Consider the following 27,542-nt stretch of genomic DNA (forward strand, 5'->3'; position numbering starts at 1 on the left):
GCCGTGATGAGTTTTGATTTCTCGATATCGAAACAAAACATCGTTCCCTTACGTTCCAAACGGACGGAGCTTTATGAATGATGTTAATGAGTGGACTAAACTTGTATTGAGTTAATAAAGTAAATATAAATCGTATGCATATTGAATATTTCCACAACTGTTGTCTACCAGGAAAAATACTGGGCACGGAACACATGTTGGCCAATAGAAGGTCATTTTGACACTCATTTTGTGGGGTCAGTTATCATATTTTTAGATATTTTAGGACTTTCCTGCAAAATGTAAACAGTCTTTTTTTTTTTTTACTTTCAAAACAAATGTCAAGCACACAACACATGAAATAAATACTATGCAAAATACTATTTTTATGTTATCAAAATTAGTCTTAACACCCATCACCTGACTCGACTTCAACAGCACTGGTCTCCGGTTGGTTTGGTGTATCCTTCGCCCCCCGTGACCCACAGTGTGCATATTTTCACAGCCCCGGATCAGAGGACAGAGAATAGAGGGAGGCAACATGAAACTATGGGACGAGAGCAGAGGGAGAGATGGAGGGATGAAAAGAAGAGCAGCTGTCTGATGTGATGTGTGGATCAAAGGTGGAGCAGCCTAAAGTGCCATCTCTGATAGCTGCTGCTTAGCAACATCATAAACACACACACACACACACACACACACACACACAGGGCATGTGTCCATATAAAAGAGTCAGAAGATGGAGAGAAACCAAAGGCAGTTTTATAATGACAAAAGTTAATATTTATTCAATCAAAGACTTTTCATAAACAAATAGCATGTGGAAAAACAAGGCAACAAAAGAACCAACCAAATACTTTTCTAAATACTCTCACATCCCAACAAAGCAGAAACAGAGCTGGAATTGTGACGAGTTCTGTATATCGATCATATCCAAGCTAAATACTCCCAGAAAAAGTTGCTCAGATCCTGATCATAAAGTACCACAGGATGAATCTCACAAAACATGTCAGGGTCACAATTTTTTTTTTTTTTTTAAGAAAATCTTATTATTCTCAATGGTGATTATGACCTCAACCATGAAGTATGAATGCTTTACAGTTTAAATCAAACGTTATTATATCATCATTATTACAAACAACTCTGCATTACAGAAATCATTGTTTGTTTGTTTTTTATTATAGTAATGAGAATTTGAGGAAAAAAATTAATAAAAAAAAACAATTAAGGTTCTAAAATGCTTCTTTGTCTTTCTGCAAAATAGAATTGTTATTTTCCTCAATGTTATGGAAAATGTGAGCCAGACATATTTTCATGAGATTCACCTCACTAGTGATGTGCACCACAAAGAAACCGAAGAAAACAGTCCACGTCTGCTGGTAGTGCCGGTCCGGCCCCTCTGTGTTCAGCTCCTGCAAAGTCCCATGACTACCTGAGCACATCAGGTGTGTGTGATTTGAGCAATAAGTGCCAGAGGATTGAGATGAGTGTGTGTGTGTGTGTGTCCAATCACAACTGTAAGAACTGCAGGCATGTAAATCAAAAATAACACATTTATTACTTCATGTATGAGGTGGCTGTTGAGTTCAAGCTCTATAAGCAGTCCATAGAGTTGTCAGGCATGAGTCCAAGGGGCGGGGCTTTGCAAGGCATGGAGGTGGGCGGGAGCATGACATTGGGGGCGGGGTCTACATTCTCTGAATCTTCCATCTTTTCCATAGTAGCCTCCCAGTTAATGTGGAAACGGGTCACTCGAGGGTTCGACGCCAAGATGTTCCTTTGCAGCTGCGAATCGGCAATAAAAAATTGTTTTAAAAAAAGATGAAAAATCAAAAAGAACAAGGATTGGAAATGTTTGGATTTGAATCTGCCAGCGTTACACTGTAAAGACTCAAAGCTAACAAGCCAGAAATAATTCAGGCCTAGGTGTATAAGTCTTTCTTCTTTCAGGCAAATTCAGTTTGAAGTTATGATCACTTCAGGGTAAATTATTTATGGCTTCATTTTCATTTATGGCTGGACTAACCCTTTAATAAAATACAATCATTGATGTTAATAATGCATTAGCACATTATGAAATTAACATTAAGATTAATAAGTGCCTATTTTTCATAACTAATATTAGCAAAAGACATCTTACTGTAAAACTTTACCAATATCTTACTATAATAATTATTATTAAAATATATCTAACTTCTATGCTTTAAACAAACAGTTTATTAACAGGACTGAGTTAATATTCATCAATCGGTTTAAGAATCTCGATTCCCAACAGAATGAACGCATGGAAATATGGGATTCTGTAACAATACACACAATAGCAGCGACCCTGAATACGTTTAGCAGAATTAATGAATTACAAACGATATTAGACTGAACACGACAGACACCTGCCTCTTTGATGTGACCGACATTACCACATTTGATTACACAAATAACATACATAACGTCTATTGAGTGTTAATGAGCTTTCCAGTCTTAATTCTGTCTCCCTTTCAAATGTCTATTTCAATTCACCAGTAACTGACAACATATTTAGTAATATAAGTATATAATATTAATATTAAGATGGCATCCAGCTCTTTCTTAATCCGTTAATATAACTGTGCCGTAACATTAGTGAATATTGCATAATAATGTCTCACCTGTGTGTAGTTGGGTTTGACAGGTGGGTTTTCCCGCAGCTCAGGGTCTGTGTACTCATTGTTTACATAGTAACCGATGCGAATGAATTCCTGTCCGCGATAGGTGCATGTGATCAGCACGACGGTCACGCCCACCGCATCGCTCTCGGGGATCAGCCCTGTGTTTGGAGCGTCCGCCTGTCAATCGAGTCAAGAGAGACAAAACTGAGAAACCTAAATGCTTTTTCCAAACCATCTTTGTAGCTTGTAGATGGTGAATATTCTGGTACCTACAAATGACCCTTTGAATTTCATGAGTAATCCAAGGCAAACAATTCATGATGCTTTGATCTGTATCAAATCACATGTGCTTTTTCTGGAATGGAGATTCAAAAATTCATGCACTTGATTGCGCATTTACAGATGTACTTTCTCATTACATCTCTAGGTGGCAGTGCACTGCAACTTATTCTCTAAAATGGTGTTATTTATTTGGCTTAGAAGTGAGATTTGGATGCAGGAAGCTGATCATACTGCACAGAACCAGGAACAAGTATTTCCCAGGTCGTAACGACGAACCCACCTGAAACACAAACATATGTCTGCCTGCAGGAACTGGGCCGACCAGAACCGAGTCCAGGACCTGGTCGTACTCGTCACTCTCCGCAGAGCCCACGTATATGATCTTCCACTCCAGATCTGAGAGGCAGAATCCCAGACATAAGCAATTCTGGTTTCTAACAGTAAATACATAGACTTACAATATCACACAATGAGCATTTAGTGTAAAACTATAACAAGGATGTGAGTTTACATGCTTGGAAAATTGAACATCCTCTGAAGTCCTTATATTATGTATTTCAGGTTTCATATTCGATTATGATATGCAGAGTATAATTTAAGCTTAGAGCAAACGTGACAATTCCATAACACATTTAATCAAAAAAACAGTTTCATTTATAAATCAAACAGTGCTATTTTTAAAAGTTGGAAAATACACAGTAACTAAGCAACTCTTGTAATAATTTGAATGGGTCATCAAGTGCTATTTTACTAATCATTGATAAAATGGAGGCTGTAACGTTAAGTGAAAACAATCAGATACAATTTTTTCAGTTTGATTAGTGAAAAAACTGTGGAAACGTGCCTAAATAAAGTTTTATTTATTTTAAGACTATCATAAAAATTATTGTAGTAAAATATGATCAATTAAGCAAACAAAATACAGAGCATAACTATACATTTAAGGTGTTTTAGGACACCAAGGCGCAAGTTCTGCTCTCAATTAATATATTTTGTTTTACAATAAATTTGAACAATTAAGTACACATACACAAGAAATACAACAGCATAAAATGTAAAAAAAAATAAAAATAAAAAGTTCTGCCCCAATATCGTCACACCGCCTCCCGACACCTGACGTCAAGCATAATCCAACCAATCGAAGGCGTCACAGATACATTCTTCACGCCCCTCGCGCTGTCAGCGAACTCCCCGCCGGCGCCAAAATATTGAGCGCGTGAACATTAACAGCTGTGACAATAAAAGTTTTCGATTTCCTCGCTTAAATCACCATAAATATTCTTATGGTGCTTGATGTTTTTAGACGTTATGACACTGTAAAAAAACAGTCAGTAGTTGCAAAGTAACTGCAGAAATATGTACAAACTGAATTTGTGAAGTCTCTCACCTTCAGGTAGGTCCTCCATACACTCAAACGTGATTTCGAATTGAAACGGGTTTCCAAAAGGACTGGGGTTATCCAGAACAGACACGTTTAGCACCTGCACTTTGGCCATGATGGCTCACAAGACCCGATCAACAGAAATCGGCCTTGTGTTTATGAAAGATGCCCCTTAAAAACCGTCCAGATCACTGTAAATCTGAAGTGAAGCTGAAATGTAACGTAAACCGGAGTCGGAATGACAAAACGATCCTTTGTTGGAGAGGCTAAGGTTGAAGCTGCATGGTTTTCTCTTGATAGGGTTATTTTGTACTTTTTTTAACTAATCAGACGGTCGCCATACATCCATTTTACTTATTGTTTGAACAACTTAAAGAACATATAATTTAGTGACGGTTTTGCGTGTACATGGTTTTAAAAACCAAATAAAAGAATCAAATCCGTCCTTTCCACGGGATCCTGAAGGAAAAACGTCCCTAAATGCCCCAAAGAAAGACACTGAATGACAGCAGCAAGTGCTCTGGATCTGATGTTCCTCTTCCTCTCTGAAGACTTCAGTCTGAACCCGCTCTGTACTGCGTCCTGCTGGACTGGAGTCAAATACAGGGAACCAGATGCACAAGAATATGAAATAAAAACAAAAAATGCCGTGATAAAACAAGTCAGTCAACAATTTTATTAAGAAAGAAAGCACTGCATATCAAAAGCAGATCCCCAGACACTTAATAGCAGCCCTTACTGGGATGATTAGTTGCAATCTCAATACTTCAGACCAAAAAATGAGATTTGAAATAAGGACTTATTAACATGTTGCTATAATGGAGCAAGACATTAAACACATCAGAGCTTTGGTTTGCCACGGTACCCTTCATATGGAAGCAGTAAATATGATGAAATAAACTGACAGAAACTTCAATCAGATATTTTACATTCTCATATCACAATAAGATAAAAGTATGACAAGTCTAGATGAACCTATTTCTCACAAATCCCTTTTCTTGTGTTTTTGTCTTTTTTGTCTCTATGTTTTTTCAGGATTCATTTTCAATACAAGTCCTCCTCTCCACCATAGCTATTTGGCTCACCCTTGAACCAAAACCTGAAAAAAATGATTCAGTTGTTCAGGACCACAAATGCTCAATCATACAGTATCAGCCGCAAATTTTTTACTCATTCAGCAACTAGAAAATGAGGAGCATCACAAGAATTTCATGAATCAACAATGCTAACAGCACCGCAAAGTTTAAAAGTTTACAAAAACTTGAGCAGAAGTAAAAAACTTTTGAACATGGATATTTTTCTTGCAAAAAAAGCATCGATTCACTACAGGAGGCTTTTTGTTCCATCACTCAACCCCAATGTATTTAGAAGCTTGTACAGTTAAAGATAAAACTTAAAAAAAAAAAGTAGTTTTTTCATTTTTTTCCCCAAAATATTTAATGCATTATTTAATTGTTATAACATTAATAATTAACTTATACAATTTTTAGTTAACTAGCTAAGTATTTAATAATTTACCCTTACAGGCTGCTGGTGTCTGGACATAATTATGTATTTTTAATGACTTGAGATTTTGTGTCTTCCTGCACTAGCTATTCTTTATATGTCAGTACAGTAAAAGTACTAAAATGTGTTACAATTAGTGGTGGGCATAGATTATTTTTTTTTAAATCTAGATTAATCTCACTGTGATCTTGAAATTAATCTAGATTAATCTAGATTAAAATGGCTCATTCGAATTCTGCCGATGGCATTCAGAATATGTGTTACCCAAATAAAATTGACAAACAGTAAGTCTTTGAGAAGGGGTTTATCAAGCTAGGGGGTGCATTAGAAAAGGGACTCATCTCCTGTTTCCAAAATGCATCACAAAGTGGTTGAAAAAGCTGTAAACTAATTCAACATTGCACAAGGTGCAAACAATCTTATGCCTGTTTCACACCAATGTTTAAGTTTTTTTTCAAGTTTGTATGCGTCAAGGTACAGAAACCAAAAAATTAAATGTAAAATAGCACTGGATAGTCTTCAATGTAAAAATTAAATATACAATCAAACCTACATTTATTCAGACACATTTCTCACATTATTACAGTTTTGCTATATATATCAAAAATTATATCTGGTGCCTGAATAATTTTTGGTTTGACTGTTAAAACTACAAAGTAATGCAGTCAAGAGCAGTGAGTGATTTTCATTTTCTTGGATTAACATTACAGCAGCCAGTAGCTAAATTAGGCGCGGTCACTTTAAGAGACAAGGAACACATCCAATATAATACACATCCCATTTTTTTCCTCAACTGTTTACTTTCACTTAAGAAATAACTGACAGTTTTTTCGAGCATAATTTCCAAGGTGGATATTTTGACATATTTTGTATGTATTTGTCGGCACAAGAGCAAAAATAAGCAAATTCGATGTTCAAGTGTTTTGAGACGCCTTTCTCTGCGTGAGCCCTGAACACCAGAACACCGCAGTGCTGAATTGGGTTCTTTCACATCTTTTTGTTTGTTCAAACTGCGATTTGTATTTGTTCGTTCAGGTGCAGTAGGGACTTCGAGGAGAACTTCGCAGAAGAGAGCTCGGTTCAGTGTCGCTGTCCGTGATACGCGGCTCTCTCTCTCTCCGCACCGAACACAGCGCGCGAGTAACCTGCTGCTCTGTTCAGCTTTTCTGCGTCTAGTTTTTGGATGCTTTAATGTTTAAATCGACAAGCGGTACGGCTTAACAACACGTGAGAAAGATAAGCTTTCGTGACGATGCGCAGCAGTGGCCCGTCAACTGTCCTGAGCATCTTTTTAGGCTGGCCTCAGCCAGTCGGTTATATCAAATATCAAGATGAAAGTCATCATAGCTTGCTTAGTATAGACCCATACGACAACATACGACATACGACAGTTCATATTTAATGGGATTTTATTATTTTAATTGCATTTAATATATTATACTTTTAATAAAGCACTTGCATTGGTTTTTGGAAGAGCGGTCTTTTGCATGTTTTTGACATGAGTTTGTTACATTTATAAAGTTTTGACCAGCAGGCGTTCCAGCATGTATTTACTAGCGTTTCATTTTGCGTGAATCAAATTGTGAAGCAGTTGATTCGAAGCTTCAAAGGGTCTTTTCTCCCATCACCAGCTGGAATCAATTTAAGTTCTAAATCTATGGATCACTTCGGAAGATTGAAACACACAAATATCTATATTTTAGCGTAAAAACACTTGAGCATCACTTTGAGCACTTTGAGGAAATCTCACCAATCAGAAATTACGAAAATAATACTTAAATATAAAAATGCAGTTGCAAATTTATTCAGAGAAAAGCAATTAAAGACACTCAATATCAGAATAAGAAAGTGAATAAGAGTAATCTGGACACTTTAGACTTCTGTAGTTTACTGTGATTGTCTCCTCAACACTTCAGATCAACAAATGAGATCATGATAACAGCTGAAATAAGATCATATTAATATAGAGCTGCTTGTGATGGAGAAAAACATGAACACATCAGAGGTTTTGTGTCCCAGATCACCTGAAATCGCACCATGAGAAATAAAGATTATTACAGCAATAAGAAAATTACACATTGTCCTTCTAACAAATGTAAAATGAGCTGATTGTTCTGATTCCATTATAAAAAAGAAAAAAGAAAAACCATAATAGAGGGTTGAACTCTATTTCTCACAAATCCCCTTTTTCTTCTCAGAGCATGGCAGATCATTCCAGCTGTTCAGTGGTGACCATCCCGGCTTCCCTCTATTAAAATTCATTTCAATACAGTCCTCATTGTTAGCGTTGTTTGGCTCACCTTTGAGCCAAAACCTGAACAAAATGTATCAAATGTTCAGATTTTCAGAAGAACAAATTTATGAATCAACAATACTCAGTATAATGTAAACTAAAGTAGTACAGATGGAGCAGAAGTGACAAGTAAAAGAGAATAAGAGTTTTCTTTATAGTATTTACAGTAAAATGTCTTTAATTGTGATTGTGTTGTTTGTGGAAGAGTTTTCTCTTCTGCTTTCTTCTCAAGGTTGTGATTTTATAATGGGAATCAAAGACTAAAATAAACACACAGTGATGTTTAGCTCTTACCCTTGTTTCAGTGTTGAATTATCCACCCATTTCATGACGCCCTCGGTCTCTCTGTCAGACAAACCAATCCACACTTTCTCACTGACTAATGAAGATATGAACTTCTGTGTGAAGAACAACAGGAATAAGTGTGATTGCTCTCATTCATTAACAGACTCTCACACAAACTCACCTGCTTCTCTTCAGTGTTGATAATGACCAGATCAGCTCCACGATCCCTGCAGTACTGTCTGCTGTCAGACCAGCTCTTCAACTCAGTGGACATGAAGAAACAAACTGGACCCTTCTGATTCAAAGAGTCAAAATCTCTCTGTAACTGGCTTTTCTCAGCAGTGAGATCATTGACTCGGGTCTCCAGCACCAGGTTCTTCTTATTCAAAGAGTCAAAATCTCTCTGTAACTGGTTTTTCTCAGCAGTGAGATCTTTAACTTTGGTCTCCAGCTCCAGGTTCTTCTGTGTTAGATCAGTGTGATTGTGCTGTAAGCTGTTGATGGTTTGATTGAACTCTTCAACGGTGTTCTTGTAACTCTTTATCATGTCTCTCTCTGCTGTGATGGTGATGTTGAGCAGTATGATGAAGACCAGCAGAAGAACACAAATGAGCCCGAGACCCACTGAGATCAACACCAAACATCTACTTCCTCCTGACAAACACGAACAAAAAAAGATATAAATTATTAACTATTCATTTTTATTAGAAATTACTACATATCTAAATAGAAATGCCTTTTTATGTTTTATGAGTAGTTACATGCTGTCATGATTCTGCCCTCGTGTCCTTGATTTTCCCTAGTCTTGAGGCAGGATCATGACAGACCCGTGTTTTGTGTACAAGCACATGGCCTTGTCTTTGGGCCATGTGCTTGTGTTGTCTCGTTCCCTTGCCCCGCCCCCCTTGTTATCCTTGTCTTGTTGTGATTGCCTTATCTGTGCCACCTGTTGTCTCTTAATTGTTCCCCTATTTAGCTTTCCTAGTGTGCTCTGTCTTGCGTCGGTTCATTGTGTGTGTGTTCCTCACCTGTGATTGAGATATTGTATCCTGTATAACCGTGAGTGTTATTTGTAGTTAGTGTTCTCCTGTTTTGAGTCTTTGTTTATCTTGATTAATCAGTCCTGTTTAGTTATTGTTGTATCTGCCCTAGTCCTGTTTTCCCCCTCGTGGGTTTTGTTTTTCCCTTTTTGTATAATAAATCCTGTGTTGAGTTACTTCCTGTCTGCACCTGAGTTCCTCCCTTGCAAACCCTGACAGAATGAACCGACCAAAAGGGAACTCAGCAGACAGGAGGCAATGCTGGATGTCATCAGCCAGCAAGCGGGATAGTTTTGAGGGCTCTCGCCTAGTGGTGTTCCGGGGGACCAGGGGAGGTCGTTCCGGAGCAAGCGGTCGGGAGGAGGAGCCACAGAGGTCCCCTCCACCTACCCAGCTGCCCACGGTCCCAGAGGGTCGTGTCCTGGCCGTGGCAACCCTGGGGGATCAGGCAAGTCCCCCCCAGAGCCCTGAGGTGCCTTCCACAGCCAGCAGTCTCCCCATGAAGCGAGGGAGACGATTGTCGTGGGAGTCAGCCTCAGAGTCTTCGGCGTCCGAGTCTGCCCTGCCCGAGACCAAACTCCCCCAACCCGCCTCTGACCCAGCTGTGGCCCCTGCACCGCGCCCGAGGAGGAAGAGGAAGAAAAAGGGGCCTGCCGGTCCTGTGACCCTGTCTCCTCCCGTGCCAGCAGCGGTGAGCGTGCCCGAGCCAGCAGCGGTGAGCGTGCCCGAGCCAGCAGCGGTGAGCGCTGGCGTGCCCGAGCCGGCAAAGAAGAGAGCTGTATGCAAGTCTGCAGTCGTGAGAGCGGAGGAGAGAGCCGCGGCCGACTCTGCAGCAAAAACTCTAGTACAGTCTGTCTCGTCTCATAAGGAGATGCCAATTATCCTAGCTGCTAAAGCCTTTTCTGATTATTTGTCCCGTCTTGTTCAAATTTTAGAAGTCCCTGTCAGTCCTGTCTTGTCCCCTGACCCTGTCCCCAGAAGTCCCGAGTGTCCAGCCGTTGTCTCCCCGTGTCCCGTTGTCTCCCCGAGCCCCGTAGATGTTGTCTCCCCGAGCCCAGTAGATGTTGTCTCCCCGAGCCCAGTAGATGTTGTCTCCCCGAGTCCTGTGGTCCCCCCGTGTCCAGCTGATGTTGTCATGTGTCCTGTGGTCGCCCCTCGTCCAGTCAATGTAGCCCCTCTTCCTGTAGAGGTTGCCCCGTGTCCTGTGACCCCTCCTGTCATGTCTTCTGTCAGGGTTTGCAAGGGAGGAACTCAGGTGCAGACAGGAAGTAACTCAACACAGGATTTATTATACAAGAAGGGAAAAACAAAACCCACGAGGGGGAAAACAGGACTAGGGCAGATACAACAATAACTAAACAGGACTGATTAATCAAGATAAACAAAGACTCAAAACAGGAGAACACTAACTACAAATAACACTCACGGTTATACAGGATACAATATCTCAATCACAGGTGAGGAACACACACACAATGAACCGACGCAAGACAGAGCACACTAGGAAAGCTAAATAGGGGAACAATTAAGAGACAACAGGTGGCACAGATAAGACAATCACAACAAGACAAGGATAACAAGGGGGGCGGGGCAAGGGAACGAGACAACACAAGCACATGGCCCAAAGACAAGGCCATGTGCTTGTACACAAAACACGGGTCTGTCATGATCCTGCCTCAAGACTAGGGAAAATCAAGGACACGAGGGCAGAATCATGACACATGCCTCCCCTGTCTAGGGTCAGGGATGGCCAAAACAAGAAAATGTATCAACAAAGCCAGAAAAAAAAAAACATTTTCTACCAGCCACCTGGAGATCTTATCTCCTGCCCCAGCACTCTACAGATATCAAACAAGATATAAAAGATAAGATAGAAAACTGATTTAACAAGTTCAAAAAAAGAAAATGAAAAAGTACTAAGCACAGAGCAAAATAAGGCTTCAGGAGGGGACCAGGCCAAAACAACAAACATAACAGGACTAACTTACAAAAGGGGTACTTTCTAACCTCTCAAAACTATTCATCTTACTTGACTCTCTTACTAACCAAAAACAGGAGAAAACATGGAGCTTAAAAGAAACGGCATCCTCCTTCTAAAATAATTAAAAGTTTCAACTTAAGTCTCATATTTTGAGGTTACTTGTATAAAACAAAAAGTTAATTTTCTCCACAAATCTCTACAAACTTTCAAAGTTATACACTAACAGCTTGCACACATGCTATTGTCTGGGGCAAGCGAAAATCTCCAGAGGCAGCAAAGGTCAAAAAGGGCATGCATCTTCTTTTTCTTGTAAATTTTAATGACGGTTGGCATACAACTTCAAGCTGCCTCTGCCTCAACCACCTGCTGGTTAGGAGTGTGAGCCAAGTTCACAAAACCCCTTTCCTAATAGCCCCTACAATTTTATACTTTTATCTAGACCAGTCATTTTCAAATAAATCATAAAAAAATGAATACATTCCTCATATGATAGGGCATGCTTCAGATGGAGTTTCTAGTTTTATTCACATGCTGTCCCTCTAGCACAAATAACACCAAAAAAATAAATAATAATAATAGTTACAACTTGGGACGACAGTTTGTTTTTATAAGTCATCTGAAATTGCTTTTATAAATTATCCAGACAAGAACATTTTAAAAAAGTAAATAGAAAGATAAGTCCATGATAATACACTTCATTTACAAACAGAAACACGTATAAATATTTGAAATATTTGAAATATTTGAAATGATATGTGACGGTTCCTATTTCCTCATACTGACACTATTAACAACACCATCTGTGACACCATTTCTACTTCCAAGTATTTTTCTTCTTACTGTGCTTGAGATCTTTTGCTTCATCCCGGCCGTGACTCTGAGTTTGAGCTCCAGTTGTGTTCTTAATATCTCTGCGTCCAGCATTTTCATAAATATCCTCTGAATCCATTATCCACTGTGTTGGTCAGTACGTCTTTACAGATGAGCCGTTTCCTTTGAAACATTTATTTTCATCTTCAAAAGTGTTCAGGTTACACAGGAAGTGATTTCATTTCGCACTGGTCTATGACAAGAATAAAGTCTTTCAGTCACACCTAAAACCTCTCGGCAGAGCCATATTACTTAATTTGTGTTTTGTACATTCAACCTCATGTTATCATCTTAAAAAGCCATTAAAACCCATACCTAACCTAATCTAATCAAAAAGAGTCTTTAAACACTCAAATGTACTCAAACAACCTTAAACAGGAAACGCAGCAGCAAGTGACTCCTCACTACTCAAACTGATGCTTCCTCGTTTCTTCACTTTTCTGTCCTCCAGCCTTTGACCCATTAAACAGATCAGATAAAGGCACCTTGAAGGACAGTTCAGTTCTCTAATTGACCCATGAGGAAGTGAGGAATAAGTAGTCACCCATACCTGCCAACCTTGAAGTAATTTTATGAGTACTACAACCATTGATCTAGTAAAATACTACACGCCAACAAACCGCCTGCCTCCAAAAGACCTCATTTCATTGGCTGGATCATACAGACGCTCATCGATGGTTGGCCAGTTTACATGTCAGTCAGAAGCACTAGACTCAGTGGGCGGTTTTCGTCGGGTGTGAATGACAAAGCGTACATTGACAGACACTGTAGACGTGAGAGTCGAGAGATATTTATTTATTTAATTAAATAAATTACTTTATATTTTATACTTTATTTTTTATTCATTGATGGCATGGTGGTAATAAAAACATCTGTGACTGCGAGGTATATGGTAAAATCTTACTGTGTGACATGGATAGGCTAGTCTTTATTCCGGACATGGCCGTAGAACATCGTTTGGTCTGGATTTGTAAAATATCCTGGGCTAACAAACATGAAACAGGGACTTTGAAACGGAAGCGCTTGATATTTTCCATTTTTCGGTCAAAACTCACGGAAAGGAAGCAGGGCACATAGGCTACAGTAAAGTCGACGCAAGCATATTGACCAATGCTTTTGAAACGAGACCATTGTATTTGAATGTAGCCTAATTTCCAAAAACAATACTGACAGCAACAGCCTTATTAAATGTATAGTTGGGTTTGACAGGTGGGTTTTCCCGCAGCTCAGGGTCTGTGTACTCATTGTTTACATAGTAACCGATGCGAATGAATTCCTGTCCGCGATAGGTGCATGTGATCAGCACGACGGTCACGCCCACCGCATCGCTCTCGGGGATCAGCCCTGTGTTTGGAGCGTCCGCCTGTCAATCGAGTCAAGAGAGACAAAACGTCTCCGGTTACTATCGTAACCTCGGTTCCCTGAGAGGCGGGAACGAGACATTACGTCAGCTAAGACGTATATGGGAACTTCTCCCTTCTCCACTTTTGCTGAAATCTTATTGGCTCACGCCAGCTGGGGACAGCTGGCCAATTGACGCGAAGCATGCAAATACTGACAGGTTCGCGGGCAGTATAAATTGCATGGGCGCGAAAATTACGTCAGAATCACGACTGAACTCTAGCACAGCTGATCAAACAGCGATCACGGCGGCTAACGTAATGTCTCGTTCCCGCCTCTCAGGGAACCGAGGTTACGATAGTAACCGGAGACGTTCCCTCTCGAGGCGGTAACTCAACATTACGTCAGCTAAGACGTATATGGGAACTGTATAAAATCCCGCCGTGAGAGAAGTGAAGATAAGCCCTGAACGGAGTCAATCACCTCCACACATAAGCAGTACAGCTCCAGCCAATGGCCGTGTCGCTAAGAGTGCTCGCACATTATAGGCGGAACTAGACCAATGAGACATCTGCTCCGACCCTAACGAAATTTGCATATCTTATGCAATTTAAACGTGAAGCCTGCACTAAACAGGGCAGACATAGCACATAAGCACTCAAGCATTAGAGTTAAATACAGAGTCGACAGCTTTGCGGTGACAACTGCATAAACCGTAAAACCATAACACAGAGTTAGCAACCATGGTAACTACTGTATAGCTGGTTACAATAATAAATAAACTTAACTCACCGAAAGTACATGTGACGCTACAGAGGGTACATCCAGCTTGTAAAACCTGGCGAATGTGTTCTGGGAAGACCAGCCAGCAGCAAGACATAAATCCTGGATAGACATACCTCTAGCCCAGGCCCAGGAGGAAGATATAGCCCTCACAGAATGAGCTTTGATGTTGAGGGGACAATCCTTCCCTTGGCATTTGTAAGCCAATGCGATAGCGTCCACTATCCAGTGAGAAAGTCTCTGTTTTGAAACAGCACGTCCCTTATTACATCCACCAAAGCACACGAACAGCTGGTCCGACTGACGAAAGGCGGCCGAGCGGTCCATATACATCCGCAGAGCCCTAACAGGGCAAACAGGGCTCTGAGCAACAGCATCGTGCGAGGCTGACGGCTCAGCAGATAAGGCGGGCAGTGAAACAACCTGTGCTCTAAAAGGTGTATTGAGAGACTTCGGAACGTAACCTGGTCTCGGCCGGAGAGTGACATTACAGTCGCCAGGTCCGAAACAGATGCAATCGTCGTTCACCGAAAATGCATGTAGGTCTCCAATGCATTTCCAAATCCACTTCCGCCCTGCCGAATCGATCCCAAATCATTCGAACTGATCCTGGGTGAAGCCTCCACTCTCCTTGAGGAATCCCGTTCCTCGAAAGCATGTCTGCTCCGCGGTTCAGGATACCGGGGATGTGCGCCGCTCTTATGGAGAGAAAGTGTAGGTCCACCCACAACAAGAGACTCGCTGCTCGATTGAATAGAGCTCTGGACCGCACGCCACCCTGGCGATTTATGTACGAGACCACAGACGTGTTGTCGGTTCGAATCAGTACATGTCGCCGCTCCAGCTTCGACCGAAAAGCTTGCAGGGCGAGGAAAACCGCTTCCAATTCTAAGCGGTTTATGTGCCACGTCCTCTGTGACTCCGACCACAGGCCTGAGGCAGGTACGCCCAGGCACACTGCTCCCCAGCCTGAAGTTGACGCGTCCGTCGAGACCACGGTGCGCTGAGTCACTAAACCCAAAGGAACTCCTGCGCTGAACATATCTGTGCTGTTCCACGGTCTCAGAGTGCTGACGCAACTGTGAGTGACCGTAATTCGTTTGTGGCTCGAAGACCACGCCCTCGGCGGAACTCGAGCTTTTAGCCAAAGCTGTAGTGGTCGCATATGTAACAGACCCAGATGGCACACTGAAGAAGCCGCCGCCATCAGACCCAGAAGCCTCTGAAAATCCCTCAGTGAAACCGACCTGCCCGGTCTGAAACGGCGCAGAGTCGATGAAATTGTCTCCATGCGCTCCCGAGAAAGATGGGCTCGCATCGCCATCGAGTCCAAACATACTCCCAGATACGTTATAGTCCGACTCGGTAAAAGCACGCTCTTCTGCATATTTACACGCAGTCCCAGCGTATCCAAATGGCGGAGCAGCGTTTCCACGTGACTGATTAGCACATCTCTTGAGTGGGCCAAAATCAGCCAGTCGTCCAGATAATTCAAGATGCGCATTCCGCTCGATCTGAGGGGAGAAAGCGCTGCGTCCACACACTTTGAAAACGTGCGGGGAGCCAGGGCCAGGCCAAACGGAAGCACCGAATACTGATAAGCCGTGCCTTCGAAAGCAAACCTGAGGAAGCGTCTGTGGTGCGTCGCTATTTGAATATGAAAGTACGCATCTTTTAGATCCACTGAGGCGAACCAGTCCCCGGGTCGTACCTGCATCAAGATCTGTTTTAGTGTTGTCATCCTGAATGCGCGTTTGTGAAGTGCTCGGTTGATGGGTCTCAGATCCAGAATAGGACGGAGTCCTCCACCCTTCTTTGGCACCACGAAGTAGCGGCTGTAAAAACCGCTTTTCTGCTCGCTTGGAGGGACACGCTCTATCGCTCCTTTCTCGAGCAGACTGAAAACTTCCTGTCTCAGAATTGAAAGGTTGTGGGGCAAAGTCAGTGACGGGACCACGCCGTTGAATCGGGGAGGTCTGCGTTTGAACTGAAGAGAATATCCTTGCTGAATAATTCCCAGTACCCACGGTGAAATGCCTGGGATAGCCTTCCACGCGTCCAGAAAATGACACAGCGGACGCGTTAGCTCTAAGGCTACTGTAGCCACTGAAGGCTTGTTTTGACCGGGGCCCCGCCCCCGCGAGGTTAGAAGCACCGGCTGGGGGGCGGCCCGTGGCGGGCATTGTGTGCTGTTGGCACTCTCGCGCCCTCGAGAGGCCATTATAATCATTGCTTGTGACTCTGCACTGTCCTGAGACAGGGCGAGCGACGCAGTGTTGGGTGCACTTTGACCTGGGCCCCGCCCCCGCGAGGTTAGAAGCACTGGCTGGGGGGCGGCCCGTGGCGGGCATTGTGTGCTGTTGGCACTCTCGAGCCCTCGAGAGGCCATTATAATCATTGCTTGTGACTCTGCACTGTCCTGAGACAGGGCGAGTGACACAGTGTTGGGTGCGCGAGGAAGAGAAAGCTCTCTTTGTGAAGAGATACATGTTTTTATTGTGGAACTCACACAAACAGCATTTAAACACACATTTAGCTTGTCGCCCAAAGGAACCCGGGGGACACGAAGCTCTTGAACACGGCGCTTGGGGGTGGGGCCACCAGCGCGCTCTCTCTTCCTCTTGAGCGGCACGTCAGGAGGATGGCTTTGCAGCCGAGGATGATGCGCTGGCTCTCTTGAGCGGAGCGCTTGGTAGCCATCAGCACGAGATCGGTTGCCGCGCGCAGATCCCTTATGACGTCAGTATCAACCGCGCCGTCATCGATGGACTGAAGAAGCTTCGCCTGGAACACCTGGAGTATAGCCATGGCGTGAAGGGCAGAAGCTGCCTCCCCTGCAGCAGCATAGGCTTTGTCCGCCTGGTGAGCTGTAAACCTGCACGGCTTGGAGGGCAGGCTGCGGTCGGAACCCAACGCTGAGGAAGACGGGCACAGGTGCGCGGCAACAGTCTCCTCGACGGGGGGCATGCGCACATACCCGTGGGCCTCCGCCCCGTCTACGTGTGCGAACATGGCTTGCGTGGCAGAGTGGGTGCGCGCCGATTGGGGTGCAGCCCACGACTTCACCACGTGCTCATGTACGTCTGGGAAGAACGGGGTGCTTCTCTTCGATGCGGCCTGGCGGCGGCTCGATGCCTCGCTAGCTCCGAAGGAGACGAAGTCTGCGACGGCCCGGGGGGGGCGGAAGCTATCATCTGGGAAACTAACAGCGCCGATCTCGTCTTGGGGCGGGGGAGAGCCCACCAGCGGCTCGCTGGCGGCAGTGGGTCTCATCCCTGCTGTTGCCCGAGCCACTTCCCTCCTGGCTCTGAGGGCGCGCACTGGCAGCTCGGCACAGTGGGCGCACGTGTCATCCGAGAAAGCTGCCTCTGCGTGGGCGAGGCCCAGGCAGGAGACGCAGAACAGATGAGGGTCCTGCGGGTCGAGGGGACCCGCACAAATCTGGCAAGTAGCTGCCATCGGATGCGGAGAGGAATGGTAGTTATCCTCTGATGCAACTTCCACGATGGTAGATAAAAGACTTCAAGCGTGAAGATAACTTCATAGAGTGAAGAAAGAGATTCTGACGTAATTTTCGCGCCCATGCAATTTATACTGCCCGCGAACCTGTCAGTATTTGCATGCTTCGCGTCAATTGGCCAGCTGTCCCCAGCTGGCGTGAGCCAATAAGATTTCAGCAAAAGTGGAGAAGGGAGAAGTTCCCATATACGTCTTAGCTGACGTAATGTTGAGTTACCGCCTCGAGAGGGAACTGAGAAAGCTGAATGCTTTTTCCAAACCATCTTTGTAGCTTGTAGATGGTAAATATTCTGGTACCTACAAATGACCCTTTGAATTTCATGAGTAATCCAAGGTCAACAATTCATGATGCTTTGATCTGTATCAAATCACATGTGCTTTTTCTGGAATGGAGATTCCAAAATTCATGCACTTGATTGCACATTTACAGATGTACTTTCTCATTTCATCTCTAGGTGGCAGTGCACTGCAACTTATTCTCTAAAATGGTATTATTTATTTGGCTTAGAAGTGAGATTTGGATGCAGGAAGCGGATCATACGAGTAACCCCAGAGTGCAGTCTGGACGATGGGGCGGGGCGACACTTCGAGGCGGAGCGACACGTGTCGCCCCGCCCATATTTGTTTTCCCCGCCTTTGACATTTTCCTCCGAGCCAGCAGGGGGCAGTTTGCGTTGAAACAAACAGAACGGTGGCAACTACAGCAGCAGAGTAATAACGCTATTCCGTTGATTGCTTCAGGTGAGTAAAAGTGGTTGTGTAAATATCTTATAATATGAAATGCGATGTTCGATCATTTATTTATCCATGGTACGTTCAATTTGAATAATTATTGTTAATAATTGTTATAAATTGCAAATTTTATTGTTCTTTGTGGATTGTAACAGTACACTCTGTACATGGCTTTAGTTCATAGGTTCGATTTTACAGAGGTATGGCATTACATTTGTCAAGTTATTTGAACAGACATGCATGATTTTAGTGTGTATATTATTATTATTATTTTTCAGGATGACATGATCAGGAGGTGGTGGTGTTCTGTTCTCCTGGACAGCTTTACTCCGCAAATGTATGTAGCTGTTTGAATGTTGCTACATGAAACATTACTCTGTACTATATCTAGCAATATACCTACCTCTTGACATTTGTTCTTTTAGAGCTCAACCACTGAGGGGAGGAACTTCACCATTCACCATGTCTTCAGGCAGAGTCCAGCAAAGCAGGTTATTTGTGCACATACATTCATTAACAACTAATAATTACATATGTGTGTACATGCAGAGGTATTTTAGTTATTACAGCTACATAGTTGTTCAGATGTGGTATTGTGGTACAAGTACTATATTGGTCAATACTGTGGATTATTTAATATATAGCTATCAGTTAACATCAGCATCAAAGACATTTAAAAACATTTCAGCTTAATTCATTTTCAGACAGCAGCGAGTGTTTTAAATAACTTCTGTTTGCAATCTAATGTGGATTTTGTTCACCATATAAGACAGAAATATTCATATTCAATGTAAAAGATCTTCATGTGGATCATGCATACAAATATATACAAATATCTCACTGGATTATTACAATTAATTGCAAAATGAATGTGTGGAAATGTAAACTAATATATCCTACTGACACACAATAGCAAAATATATAAATAATTGGCTTAAAACAGTTTTTTTTCAATGTGAAAATACTAACATGCCTAATACTTCTGCACAATACTGTATATATTAACATTTTATTAGTGTTATTATAAAAGAATGAGTATGCAGTTGTGACAACAATCTATAGAGTTTTTAATGAGAGTTTTAAAGCACGGTTGTCTGTAGTCAGTGTTTATATAATGTTTAATACCTTTTATTTACATGTATAAATAAACCTATGTATGTTTTTGATTCAAAAGCTTCCCCTGGAAATCCTCAGGGAAGTTATTTTGTCGGCGGGTGACTCTGCATATTTGACACTTTCTCTGGTTTGCAGATGGTTTAGGGATGTGCTCCGAAGTTTTTCGGAAAGCGGCACAGTTTGTCTGGCTAGACAGTAAGATTTCCCCGTTTAATGCTCATTCTCCAATTGAATTTTGTAGTAGAAGGCTGTTAAACTTTTTTTGTATTATTATTATAATTATCTTTCATGTATTTTGTCTTTACACTATAAGTTGTGGCCAACTGGAAGAATTGTCCTCGTGTCTCCTGACCGGAACGAGTTCAGATGGATGTACAGCATCAGGGAATGCTTGCAGTGCAGAGCCCTTTTCAAGTTTAACCCACCAGGGTACAGGGAAGAGACTGGCGTGGTGATCTTCTGGGCTTTTGTTTACACAGGATTTTGTTCCAAGGACTGTTTTTTATTTTTTATTTTTATTTTTTGCGGCATGAAACACATTTGTGTGTTAAATTCATTGAAGGGAAATAGAGAATGGACTGAGATCAACTGGTTTTGATGTATTAATTGATGTCATTTAAAGTTAAACTTTGCAGTGTATAATGTTTTAATAAAAAAGCTATGGAAAACACGTGCATGACAACAGGTTTCAGTCATTTACATCAGTCTATCATTCTTTAAGGTTTCTCATATTTGATGGTAACATCATTTGCTATGCATTGCTCATAATGGATTCTTAGTTTAGTTGTGACAGGATTGTGAGGATTAATGAGGTTTTCAGTAGTGCAGTTCAGAAAACAAATAACAGAAAGTAACAAGTGTTTTTGGGCAAGTTCTTTAGAACCTGTATAGTTCCTTCCTTGCAAAAAGTAACCATGGATTTATTGTAGTAAAATATTTGTTGGCATATTAATTACTGTGAGCTGTAATTATAAAAACACCATAATTTTACTATAGTTACTGTAGCAGAACCATGGTAAATTTTCGTAGGGGCCAAGGGAATGTTCAGAATATTATTGGTGAAATTCAGAGACTGGTGACAATTTGTTACACACACGACGCACACACACACACACACACACACACACACACACACACATATATATATATATATATATATATTAGGGGTGTAACGGTTCACAAAATTCACGGTTCGGTTCGATACGATACACTGATGTCACGGTTCGGTTCGGTTCGATACGTTTTAGATACAGCAAAATGTAAAAACATCTCAACTTTTCAGAATGCCGCAAGCGCACCGCGGGTCATGTGACAAGAACCAACCAATCAGCTTCATCCTTTCCCGTAACAACGTTGAGAGCTCAGCCAAGATGAAGGAACAGCTGATCATAGTTGTATATGGATTGCAATTTTGAAATAAATTCAGTAGCAGAGCTACTGCAAGCGATTTTTAGAGCTGCAAATCCATTTATCCTTCGCTGAAATTTCCGCGTCTCATGGAGAGAGCACGTCATTGTTGCTTAGCAAAGACAGACGCCTCATGAGCGCTTCTGCCCGAGCGCTTTGGAAAGGAGGAGAAAGACGCGCTTAGCGTTTTCCATGCGTTTTTAGGCACGATATGTGAACGGCCCCTAAGGCGCTCGCTCACTCAGCACGCGCTGAAGGCTCGTTGCAAAATGTCTAATGCATTTAACAGACCAGAAATATAAGATCCTAAAATAACCAACAGGTCTGGTGTTTGGGTTGGATTCCCTGTAAGCTATAGTGTCTAAATGCTGCAGGGATAGTTTGCTGCGTGCATGTTTCTCCTTTTTTTCGTCTTTTCCCAGAGAGTACTGACGCATATATCCCAGATATTCCCGCTGTTTTTTTTTTTTTTTTTTTTTTGTAATCCCGCTGGTGTACCCTGTCATGTTGCAGATGCGACATACCGTTGTTTTTTTATCCACCACTCTCTTGCCATCACCATTATAGCTTAAAGGGAATCCAAAGTGCACCCAAACACCAGACCTGTTGGTTATTGGAGGATCTTCTCATTTCTAGTCTGTTAAACGCATTGGCTATTTTGCAACGAGCCTTCAGCGCGTACTGAGTGAGCGAGCGCCTGCTGAGTAGCCTAACATAAACATATAAGATGGTGTTTTTTTCTTCTTCGGGAGTGTCAGGGGCGTTGCCTGTTACGTTGTTTGGGTTATTGGGCTACCTTGTTGAACGCATATCATTATATTTCTTTCTCTCTCTTTTTTTTTTTTTTTCTCAAATATAATTAATTACTCCAACGAACCGTTCGGTATACATAATGCGTACCGCGTACCGAACCGAAAGCGTCGTACCGAACGGTTCAATACGAATACGCGTATCGTTACACCCCTAATATATATATATATAATTTGAATATATAAATCAAGGTACTCCATGACTATCTACATAACCATACTTCACATTATATTGCCGTGTCATTTTCAAACCAGAGAGTAATGCCAAGGTAGTGTCTACAGCCTTTGAGGGAGTAGACCATTTATTTCTATTCTGTTCGTCGTAATCCAAAACTCTTTGTATTTATACGGGATGTTGTGGAAATGCAACAATAAATGCAAAAACACAACATTTATATTCACTTTTTAATTTATATTAAAAGTTTATTCATCTGAGTGTCTACTTCCGCATTCCAATCCTGCTCAGAGCGTCATAATTCTCTATGCCAATAAGCTGTAAAATCGTCACTCATCTGTACACCAATAAGCTCATCTTAATCATAAACCAATAACCGCTGAGGTGGGCGGGGCGACACGTGTCACTCCGCCCCAACGTGTCACCCCGCCCCATCGTCCAGACTGCACTCTGGGATACTTGCTTGATTGCACATTTACAGATGTACTTTCTCATTTGATCTCTAGGTGGCAGTGCACTGCAACTTAATTCTCTAAAATGGTATTATTTATTTGGCTTAGAAGTGAGATTTGGATGCAGGAAGCGGATCATACTGCACAGAACCAGGAACAAGTATTTCCCAGGTCGTAACGACGAACCCACCTGAAACACAAACATATGCCTGCCTGCAGGAACTGGGCCGACCAGAACCGAGTCCAGGACCTGGTCGTACTCCTCACTCTCCGCAGAGCCCACGTATATGATCTTCCACTCCAGATCTGAGAGGCAGAAACCCAGACATAAGCAATTCTGGTTTCTAACAGTAAATACATAGACTTACAATACCACACAATGACCATTTAGTGGAAAATTATAACAAGGATGTGAGTTTACATGCTTGGAAAATTGAACATCCTCTGAAGTCCTTATATTATGTATTTCAGGTTTCATATTTGATTATGATTTGCGGAGTTTCATTTGAGGTTTTACAGAGCAAACGTGACAATTCCATAACACATTTAATCAAAAAACAATTTTATTTATAAATGAAACAGTGCCATTTTTAAAAGTTGGATAATACATAGTAACTCAGTAACTCTTTTCTTATAATTTGAATGGGTCATCAAGTGTTATTTTACTAATCATTGATAAAATGGAGGCTGTGATGTTAAGTGAAAAGAAGCAGATACAATTTGTTTAGTGAAAAAACTGTGGAAAACTGCCTAAATAAAGTTTTATTTATTTTAATACTGTCATAAAAATTATTGTAGTAAAATATGATCAATTTAGCAAACAAAATACAGAGCATAACTATACATCTAAGGTGTTTTAGGACACCACGGCGCAAGTTCTGCTCGCAATTAATATATTTTGTTTTACAATAAATTTGAAAAATTAAGTACACATACACAAGAAATACAACATAATAAAAAATAAATAAAAGTTCTGCCCCAAAATCGTCACACAGCCTCCCGACACGTGACGTCACGCATAATCCAACCAATCGAAGGCGTCACAGATACATTCTTCACGCCCCTCGCGCTGTAAGCGAACTCCCCGCCGGCGCCAAAATATTGAGCGCGTGAACATTAACAGCTGTGACAATAAAAGTTTTCGATTTCCTCGCTTAAATCACCATAAATATTCTTATGGTTCTTGATGTTTTTAGACGTAATGACACTGTAAAACAGTCCAAGTCTTCAGTAGTTGCAAAGTAATTGCAGAAATACGTACAAACTGAATTTGTGAAGTCTCACCTTCAGGTAGGTCCTCCATACATTCAAACGTGATTTCGAATTGAAACGGGTTTCCAAAAGGACTGGGGTTATCCAGAACAGACACGTTTAGCACCTGCACTTTGGCCATGATGGCAGCAGGGGTTCAGATAAAAAATCGGCAGCTGGCAGCAGGAAGTGGCTGCCATTGCCAGCCGGAAGGCAGTAACTGACAGCCGGAAGGCAGTAACTGTCAGCCGGATGGTAGGCGGGACCTGCCATTCGGTGGGAGCCAATCAGTATCAACCAACGTGGGCGCAACCAATCAGATATAACTGCACCCAAACGCTTCAGTAATGGTTGCGATTGATCAAACGGTAAGTTCAGAAATTGGTCATCGGAGTAATTAATGTTTTTTTGCGTTGTAAGTTTGATTTTAATTGGTATCTTGGTGAACGACTTGGTAGACTTGGTGTCTACTTTGGTTTAATTGTTCAATGAAATCTAATTAGTGGTAGCAACGTTGTTTGTGTACCTTGTTAGGGGCCTACCATTAACTTCAAATTACGTTTGACGTACCATTAAATATTAACGTTTGTTAGCGTGTTAACAGTCTATTGAATAATATAAAAGAATGTTGTTTGACTGGAATGATAGAAGATACATTTGCAACACTAACCATATATTTTTGCATGTTAAGTCTTTCAGGAGATTGTGTGATATACATTAACTTAAGAGTTCTTAAAATAAGTTTTTTTTTTTTTTTTTTGCACTATTGAGGTGTGTTTTCTCTAATACTATGCATGTGCAGAACTGTTCTGTGTACCAGTTGAAGTTGTAAGCATGTGAATGCAAAACTATTATTATTTTTTATTTTTTTTATTGTTATCTATACAAAATATAATGGACCGGTTCATAATTCCTTATAACTTTTAGGTCTAGTTTCACAGACAGGGCTTGGATTAAGCCAGGATTAGGCTGTAGTTAAATTTAGAACATTGAAGTAGCTTTTGTAAACATGCATTTAGAAAGAGAAAAAAAAACACATTACTGATGTGCATCTTGAGACAAAACCATGGCACTGACACCTTTTTTTTATTTTTTTTGTAATACCCAATAGTTGCCAGATGCTGTCCTGTTGAAAATTCTTCTTTACGTGATCCTGGAGGAGGGGTGATGCTACATTACTAAGTCCGTCTTTGGTTTGTTCCAAATTCAGAAGTCTGCTGTACTGTATACAGACTCCTTTCGAAAGAGGGCACAATCCAGCTGGCTTGACTGAGTATCTTCTTTTACAGATTTGATTAGAGGTTTAAAAAGGTGCCATAACATTACATTTCTCAGTTGCCATGTCTGAATGTTTATCTTTGTAATAATGCTGTTTTCATGCTCCTCATCTCAATATACAGGTGGAACAAAATGGAGAACAAGTCTAAGCCATGTCAGGAATTCAACAAAATGTACACCCTGCAGACACTGCGACGAGGTTTACAACAACTGCTTACCAGGTGTGCAAATTATGCATGAAAATGTAATCACTGCTCTGTACATGATGACAAGATGCAATGGGAATAATCATTAATATGGCTGTGCATGCATGTCTACTGTTAATAAAGCAATTTAGGTATTAAAGTCACCATTTTCTTATGAATAGTAAAATGCAGCAGCTAGAGTTCTTCCTAGAATCAGGAAGTATGACCGGATTAGCCCAGTTCTGTAAACACTGCACTGGCTCCCTATCAAACATCGTATAGATATTAACATCTTCAATTATATTAATCTGTTTCTTTCTTATTCGAAGGTCACTGCAGTCACCCGGATCCAGTACGTATCCAGACCAGATGGTGGATCGCACCTAGAAAGGACCTCTACTGCCCTGAAAGACAGCGGAGACCAGGACAACTAGAGCCCCAGATACAGATCCCCTGTAAAGACCTTGTTTTTTCTCCATTTTGTCACCGGTGGAGTTTTGGTTCCTTGTCGCCTCTGGCTTGCTTTGTTGTGGTCCCTTCATTTACAGTGATATCATTGACATGATTGCAAATGATTCCACAGATACTATTTAAACTGAACCGAGCTCAAGGATGACATCACTGAACTGAATGATAAACTGCCTTTTAAACTGACTACAAACTGAGTTTACTAATGTCCTTCTGCATTATTGACTGACACACTATTTTCCTATTTAATACTGTAAAGTTGCTTTGCTTTGAGCTGTATTATTAAAAGCACTATATAAATAAACGATGCTTGACTTGACCATGTTGCAAGAGGAAAATGAGGGGAGATGCACATCCACCCTGGGTTTTACAGTGATTGGTGCAAGATGCTGGAGAAGTAACTCTGTATACCTCATCAGTTCTGATCTAAGAGTCTTGAAAATACCTCCGGATTGTTGTTAGTGATTCTGATTGATATTTTAGTCTGCTTGCTTGCTGGATATATTTTATACGGTTTACATTGTAAAGCACTGACTTTGACAACTTACTAACCCAGTTACAAATTTAACAGCTACTTTATACTATATATATATATATATATATATATATATATATATATATATATATATATATATATATATATATATAGTTGTTTCTTGAAATACTACAAATATAACCGCAAATTATGATTTTAAATAAAGGTCTCTGAGAGACTTCTCTCTTTTCAGTCATTTGTGTATATAGCCTATAATAAATATACAACATACACCCAGTAAGTGCCACTCTCGTATATAAATATAAATTGTTTTATTTCACACAAACAATGATACATGCATAAACATTCAGCTGGAAATTAACGTTTAGCAAAATGATCTTATTTCTTTGTTTATATTTGATCAATATTTTAAATCAAATAATATACAATACTGACCTTTTATACTTATTTAAAAAAGTATTAAACATAATCATAAGTGTATATAATTATTTATTTGTCTTGTTGCCGCCGGCAGCCTCCTCCAATTTCCGGGTATTAGCAACAGCTGCCATCCGGTTTTATTGGCAGCCACTTCCTGCTGCCAGTGACAGCCACTTCCTGCTGACAGCTGCCGATTTTTCGCTGAACCCCCTCTCCATGATGGCTCACAAGACCCGATCAACAGAAATCGGCCTTGTGTTTATGAAAGAAAGCCTCTTAAAAACAGTCCAGTTCACTGTAAATCTGAAGTAAAGCTGAAATGTAACGTAACCCGGAGTCGGAATGACAAAACGATCCTTTATTGGAGCAGCTAACGTTGTAGCTGCATGGTTTTCTCTTGATAGGGTTATTTTGTACTTTTTTAACTAATCAGACGGTCGCCATACATCCATTTTACTTATTGTTGGAACAACTTGAATAACATATAATTTAGTGACGGTTTTGCGTGTACATGGTGTTAAAAACCAAATAAAATAATCTAATCCGTCGTTTCCACGGGATCCTGAAGGAAAAAACGTCCCCAAATGCCCCAAAGAGAATGACAGCAGCAAGTGCTCTGGATCTGATGTTCCTCTTCCTCTCTGAAGACTTGAAGTCTGAACCCGCTCTGTACTGCGTCCTGCTGGACTGGAGTCAAATACAGGGAACCAGAGAGTAACTACTTGGAACCAGATGCACAAGAATATGAAATGTAAACAAAAAATGCCGTGATAAAATCGTCAGTCGACAATTTTATTAATACTTTTATTAAAGTATAATATAATAAATATTATACTTTTATAAAGCAC

At 41.2% G+C, this 27,542-nt stretch overlaps 4 protein-coding genes and 2 long non-coding RNA genes across 10 annotated transcripts in view; 2 read left to right on the forward strand and 4 right to left on the reverse strand.

The window, feature by feature from the left end:
- Positions 1–739: 739 nt before the first annotated feature.
- On the reverse strand, positions 740–27,342 carry LOC128018151 (histone chaperone asf1b-B-like). 2 transcript variants are annotated; one of them, XM_052603516.1, is made up of 5 exons: positions 27,121–27,342; positions 4,294–4,609; positions 3,187–3,302; positions 2,625–2,801; positions 740–1,764 (listed from the first exon to the last, which is right to left on the reverse strand). In XM_052603516.1, the coding sequence occupies exons 2-5, from the start codon at positions 4,400–4,402 to the stop codon at positions 1,573–1,575; spliced, it is 594 nt and encodes a 197-aa protein (XP_052459476.1). In that variant the 5' UTR covers positions 4,403–4,609; positions 27,121–27,342; the 3' UTR covers positions 740–1,572. The 2 variants fall into 2 exon arrangements, with proteins under 2 accessions (XP_052459476.1, XP_052459467.1); XM_052603507.1 differs by having other exon boundaries at positions 4,294–4,436; positions 26,947–27,342.
- Positions 7,515–27,542, reverse strand: part of LOC128018133 (C-type lectin domain family 4 member A-like) — a 40,926-nt gene continuing 20,898 nt past the window's right edge. The window contains exon 5 of one of the 2 annotated variants that reach the window (XM_052603501.1): positions 7,515–7,817. The gene's annotated coding sequence lies outside the window, so the exon portion shown is untranslated. The remainder of the gene's footprint in view (positions 7,818–27,542) is intronic. The other variant, XM_052603498.1, reaches the window with a different exon arrangement.
- On the reverse strand, positions 7,960–12,403 carry LOC128018114 (C-type lectin domain family 4 member A-like). Its single transcript, XM_052603488.1, has 4 exons — positions 12,233–12,403; positions 8,553–9,025; positions 8,381–8,484; positions 7,960–8,107 (listed from the first exon to the last, which is right to left on the reverse strand). Exons 1-4 carry the CDS (start codon positions 12,339–12,341, stop codon positions 7,960–7,962), a joined length of 834 nt encoding a protein of 277 aa, XP_052459448.1. The 5' UTR covers positions 12,342–12,403.
- Positions 13,219–23,989, reverse strand: LOC128018168 (histone chaperone asf1b-B-like). The gene is made up of 3 exons (XM_052603529.1): positions 23,881–23,989; positions 22,787–22,902; positions 13,219–13,625 (listed from the first exon to the last, which is right to left on the reverse strand). The coding sequence occupies exons 1-3, from the start codon at positions 23,987–23,989 to the stop codon at positions 13,410–13,412; spliced, it is 441 nt and encodes a 146-aa protein (XP_052459489.1). The 3' UTR covers positions 13,219–13,409.
- Positions 18,438–20,423, forward strand: LOC128018197 (uncharacterized). Of its 3 annotated transcripts, none has more exons than XR_008184774.1 (4): positions 18,438–18,837; positions 18,916–18,974; positions 19,063–19,128; positions 19,812–20,423. It is a non-coding gene; the product is annotated as an uncharacterized LOC128018197 (long non-coding RNA). The 3 variants fall into 3 exon arrangements; XR_008184775.1 differs by having other exon boundaries at positions 18,438–18,646; XR_008184773.1 differs by having other exon boundaries at positions 18,827–18,974.
- On the forward strand, positions 24,125–26,097 carry LOC128018187 (uncharacterized). The gene is made up of 4 exons (XR_008184769.1): positions 24,125–24,215; positions 24,959–25,158; positions 25,248–25,346; positions 25,640–26,097. It is a non-coding gene; the product is annotated as an uncharacterized LOC128018187 (long non-coding RNA).

Source organism: Carassius gibelio, chromosome A1 (assembly GCF_023724105.1).
Source record: "Carassius gibelio isolate Cgi1373 ecotype wild population from Czech Republic chromosome A1, carGib1.2-hapl.c, whole genome shotgun sequence".
Classification (NCBI taxonomy): domain Eukaryota; kingdom Metazoa; phylum Chordata; class Actinopteri; order Cypriniformes; family Cyprinidae; genus Carassius; species Carassius gibelio.

Bases quoted from the DNA above. Each gene is read 5' to 3' on its own strand.
- LOC128018168 (XM_052603529.1), bottom strand. From the start codon at position 23,989: ATGGCCAAAGTGCAGGTGCTAAACGTGTCTGTTCTGGATAACCCCAGT. The intron at 22,903-23,880 runs GTGAGACTTCAC...TCTGCCTCTCAG, and splicing joins TATGGAGGACCTACCTGAAG to ATCTGGAGTGGAAGATCATA. The intron at 13,626-22,786 runs GTGGGTTCGTCG...CTCGATTGACAG, and splicing joins GGCATATGTTTGTGTTTCAG to GCGGACGCTCCAAACACAGG.
- LOC128018114 (XM_052603488.1), bottom strand. From the start codon at position 12,341: ATGGATTCAGAGGATATTTATGAAAATGCTGGACGCAGAGATATTAAG. The intron at 9,026-12,232 runs GTAAGAAGAAAA...CGTGTTTGTCAG, and splicing joins AGCAAAAGATCTCAAGCACA to GAGGAAGTAGATGTTTGGTG. The intron at 8,108-8,380 runs GTAAGAGCTAAA...CATTTTGTTCAG, and splicing joins AATTCAACACTGAAACAAGG to GTTTTGGCTCAAAGGTGAGC.
- LOC128018151 (XM_052603516.1), bottom strand. From the start codon at position 4,402: ATGGCCAAAGTGCAGGTGCTAAACGTGTCTGTTCTGGATAACCCCAGT. The intron at 2,802-3,186 runs GTGGGTTCGTCG...CTCGATTGACAG, and splicing joins GACATATGTTTGTGTTTCAG to GCGGACGCTCCAAACACAGG. The intron at 1,765-2,624 runs GTGAGACATTAT...GCCGATTCGCAG, and splicing joins TCAAACCCAACTACACACAG to CTGCAAAGGAACATCTTGGC.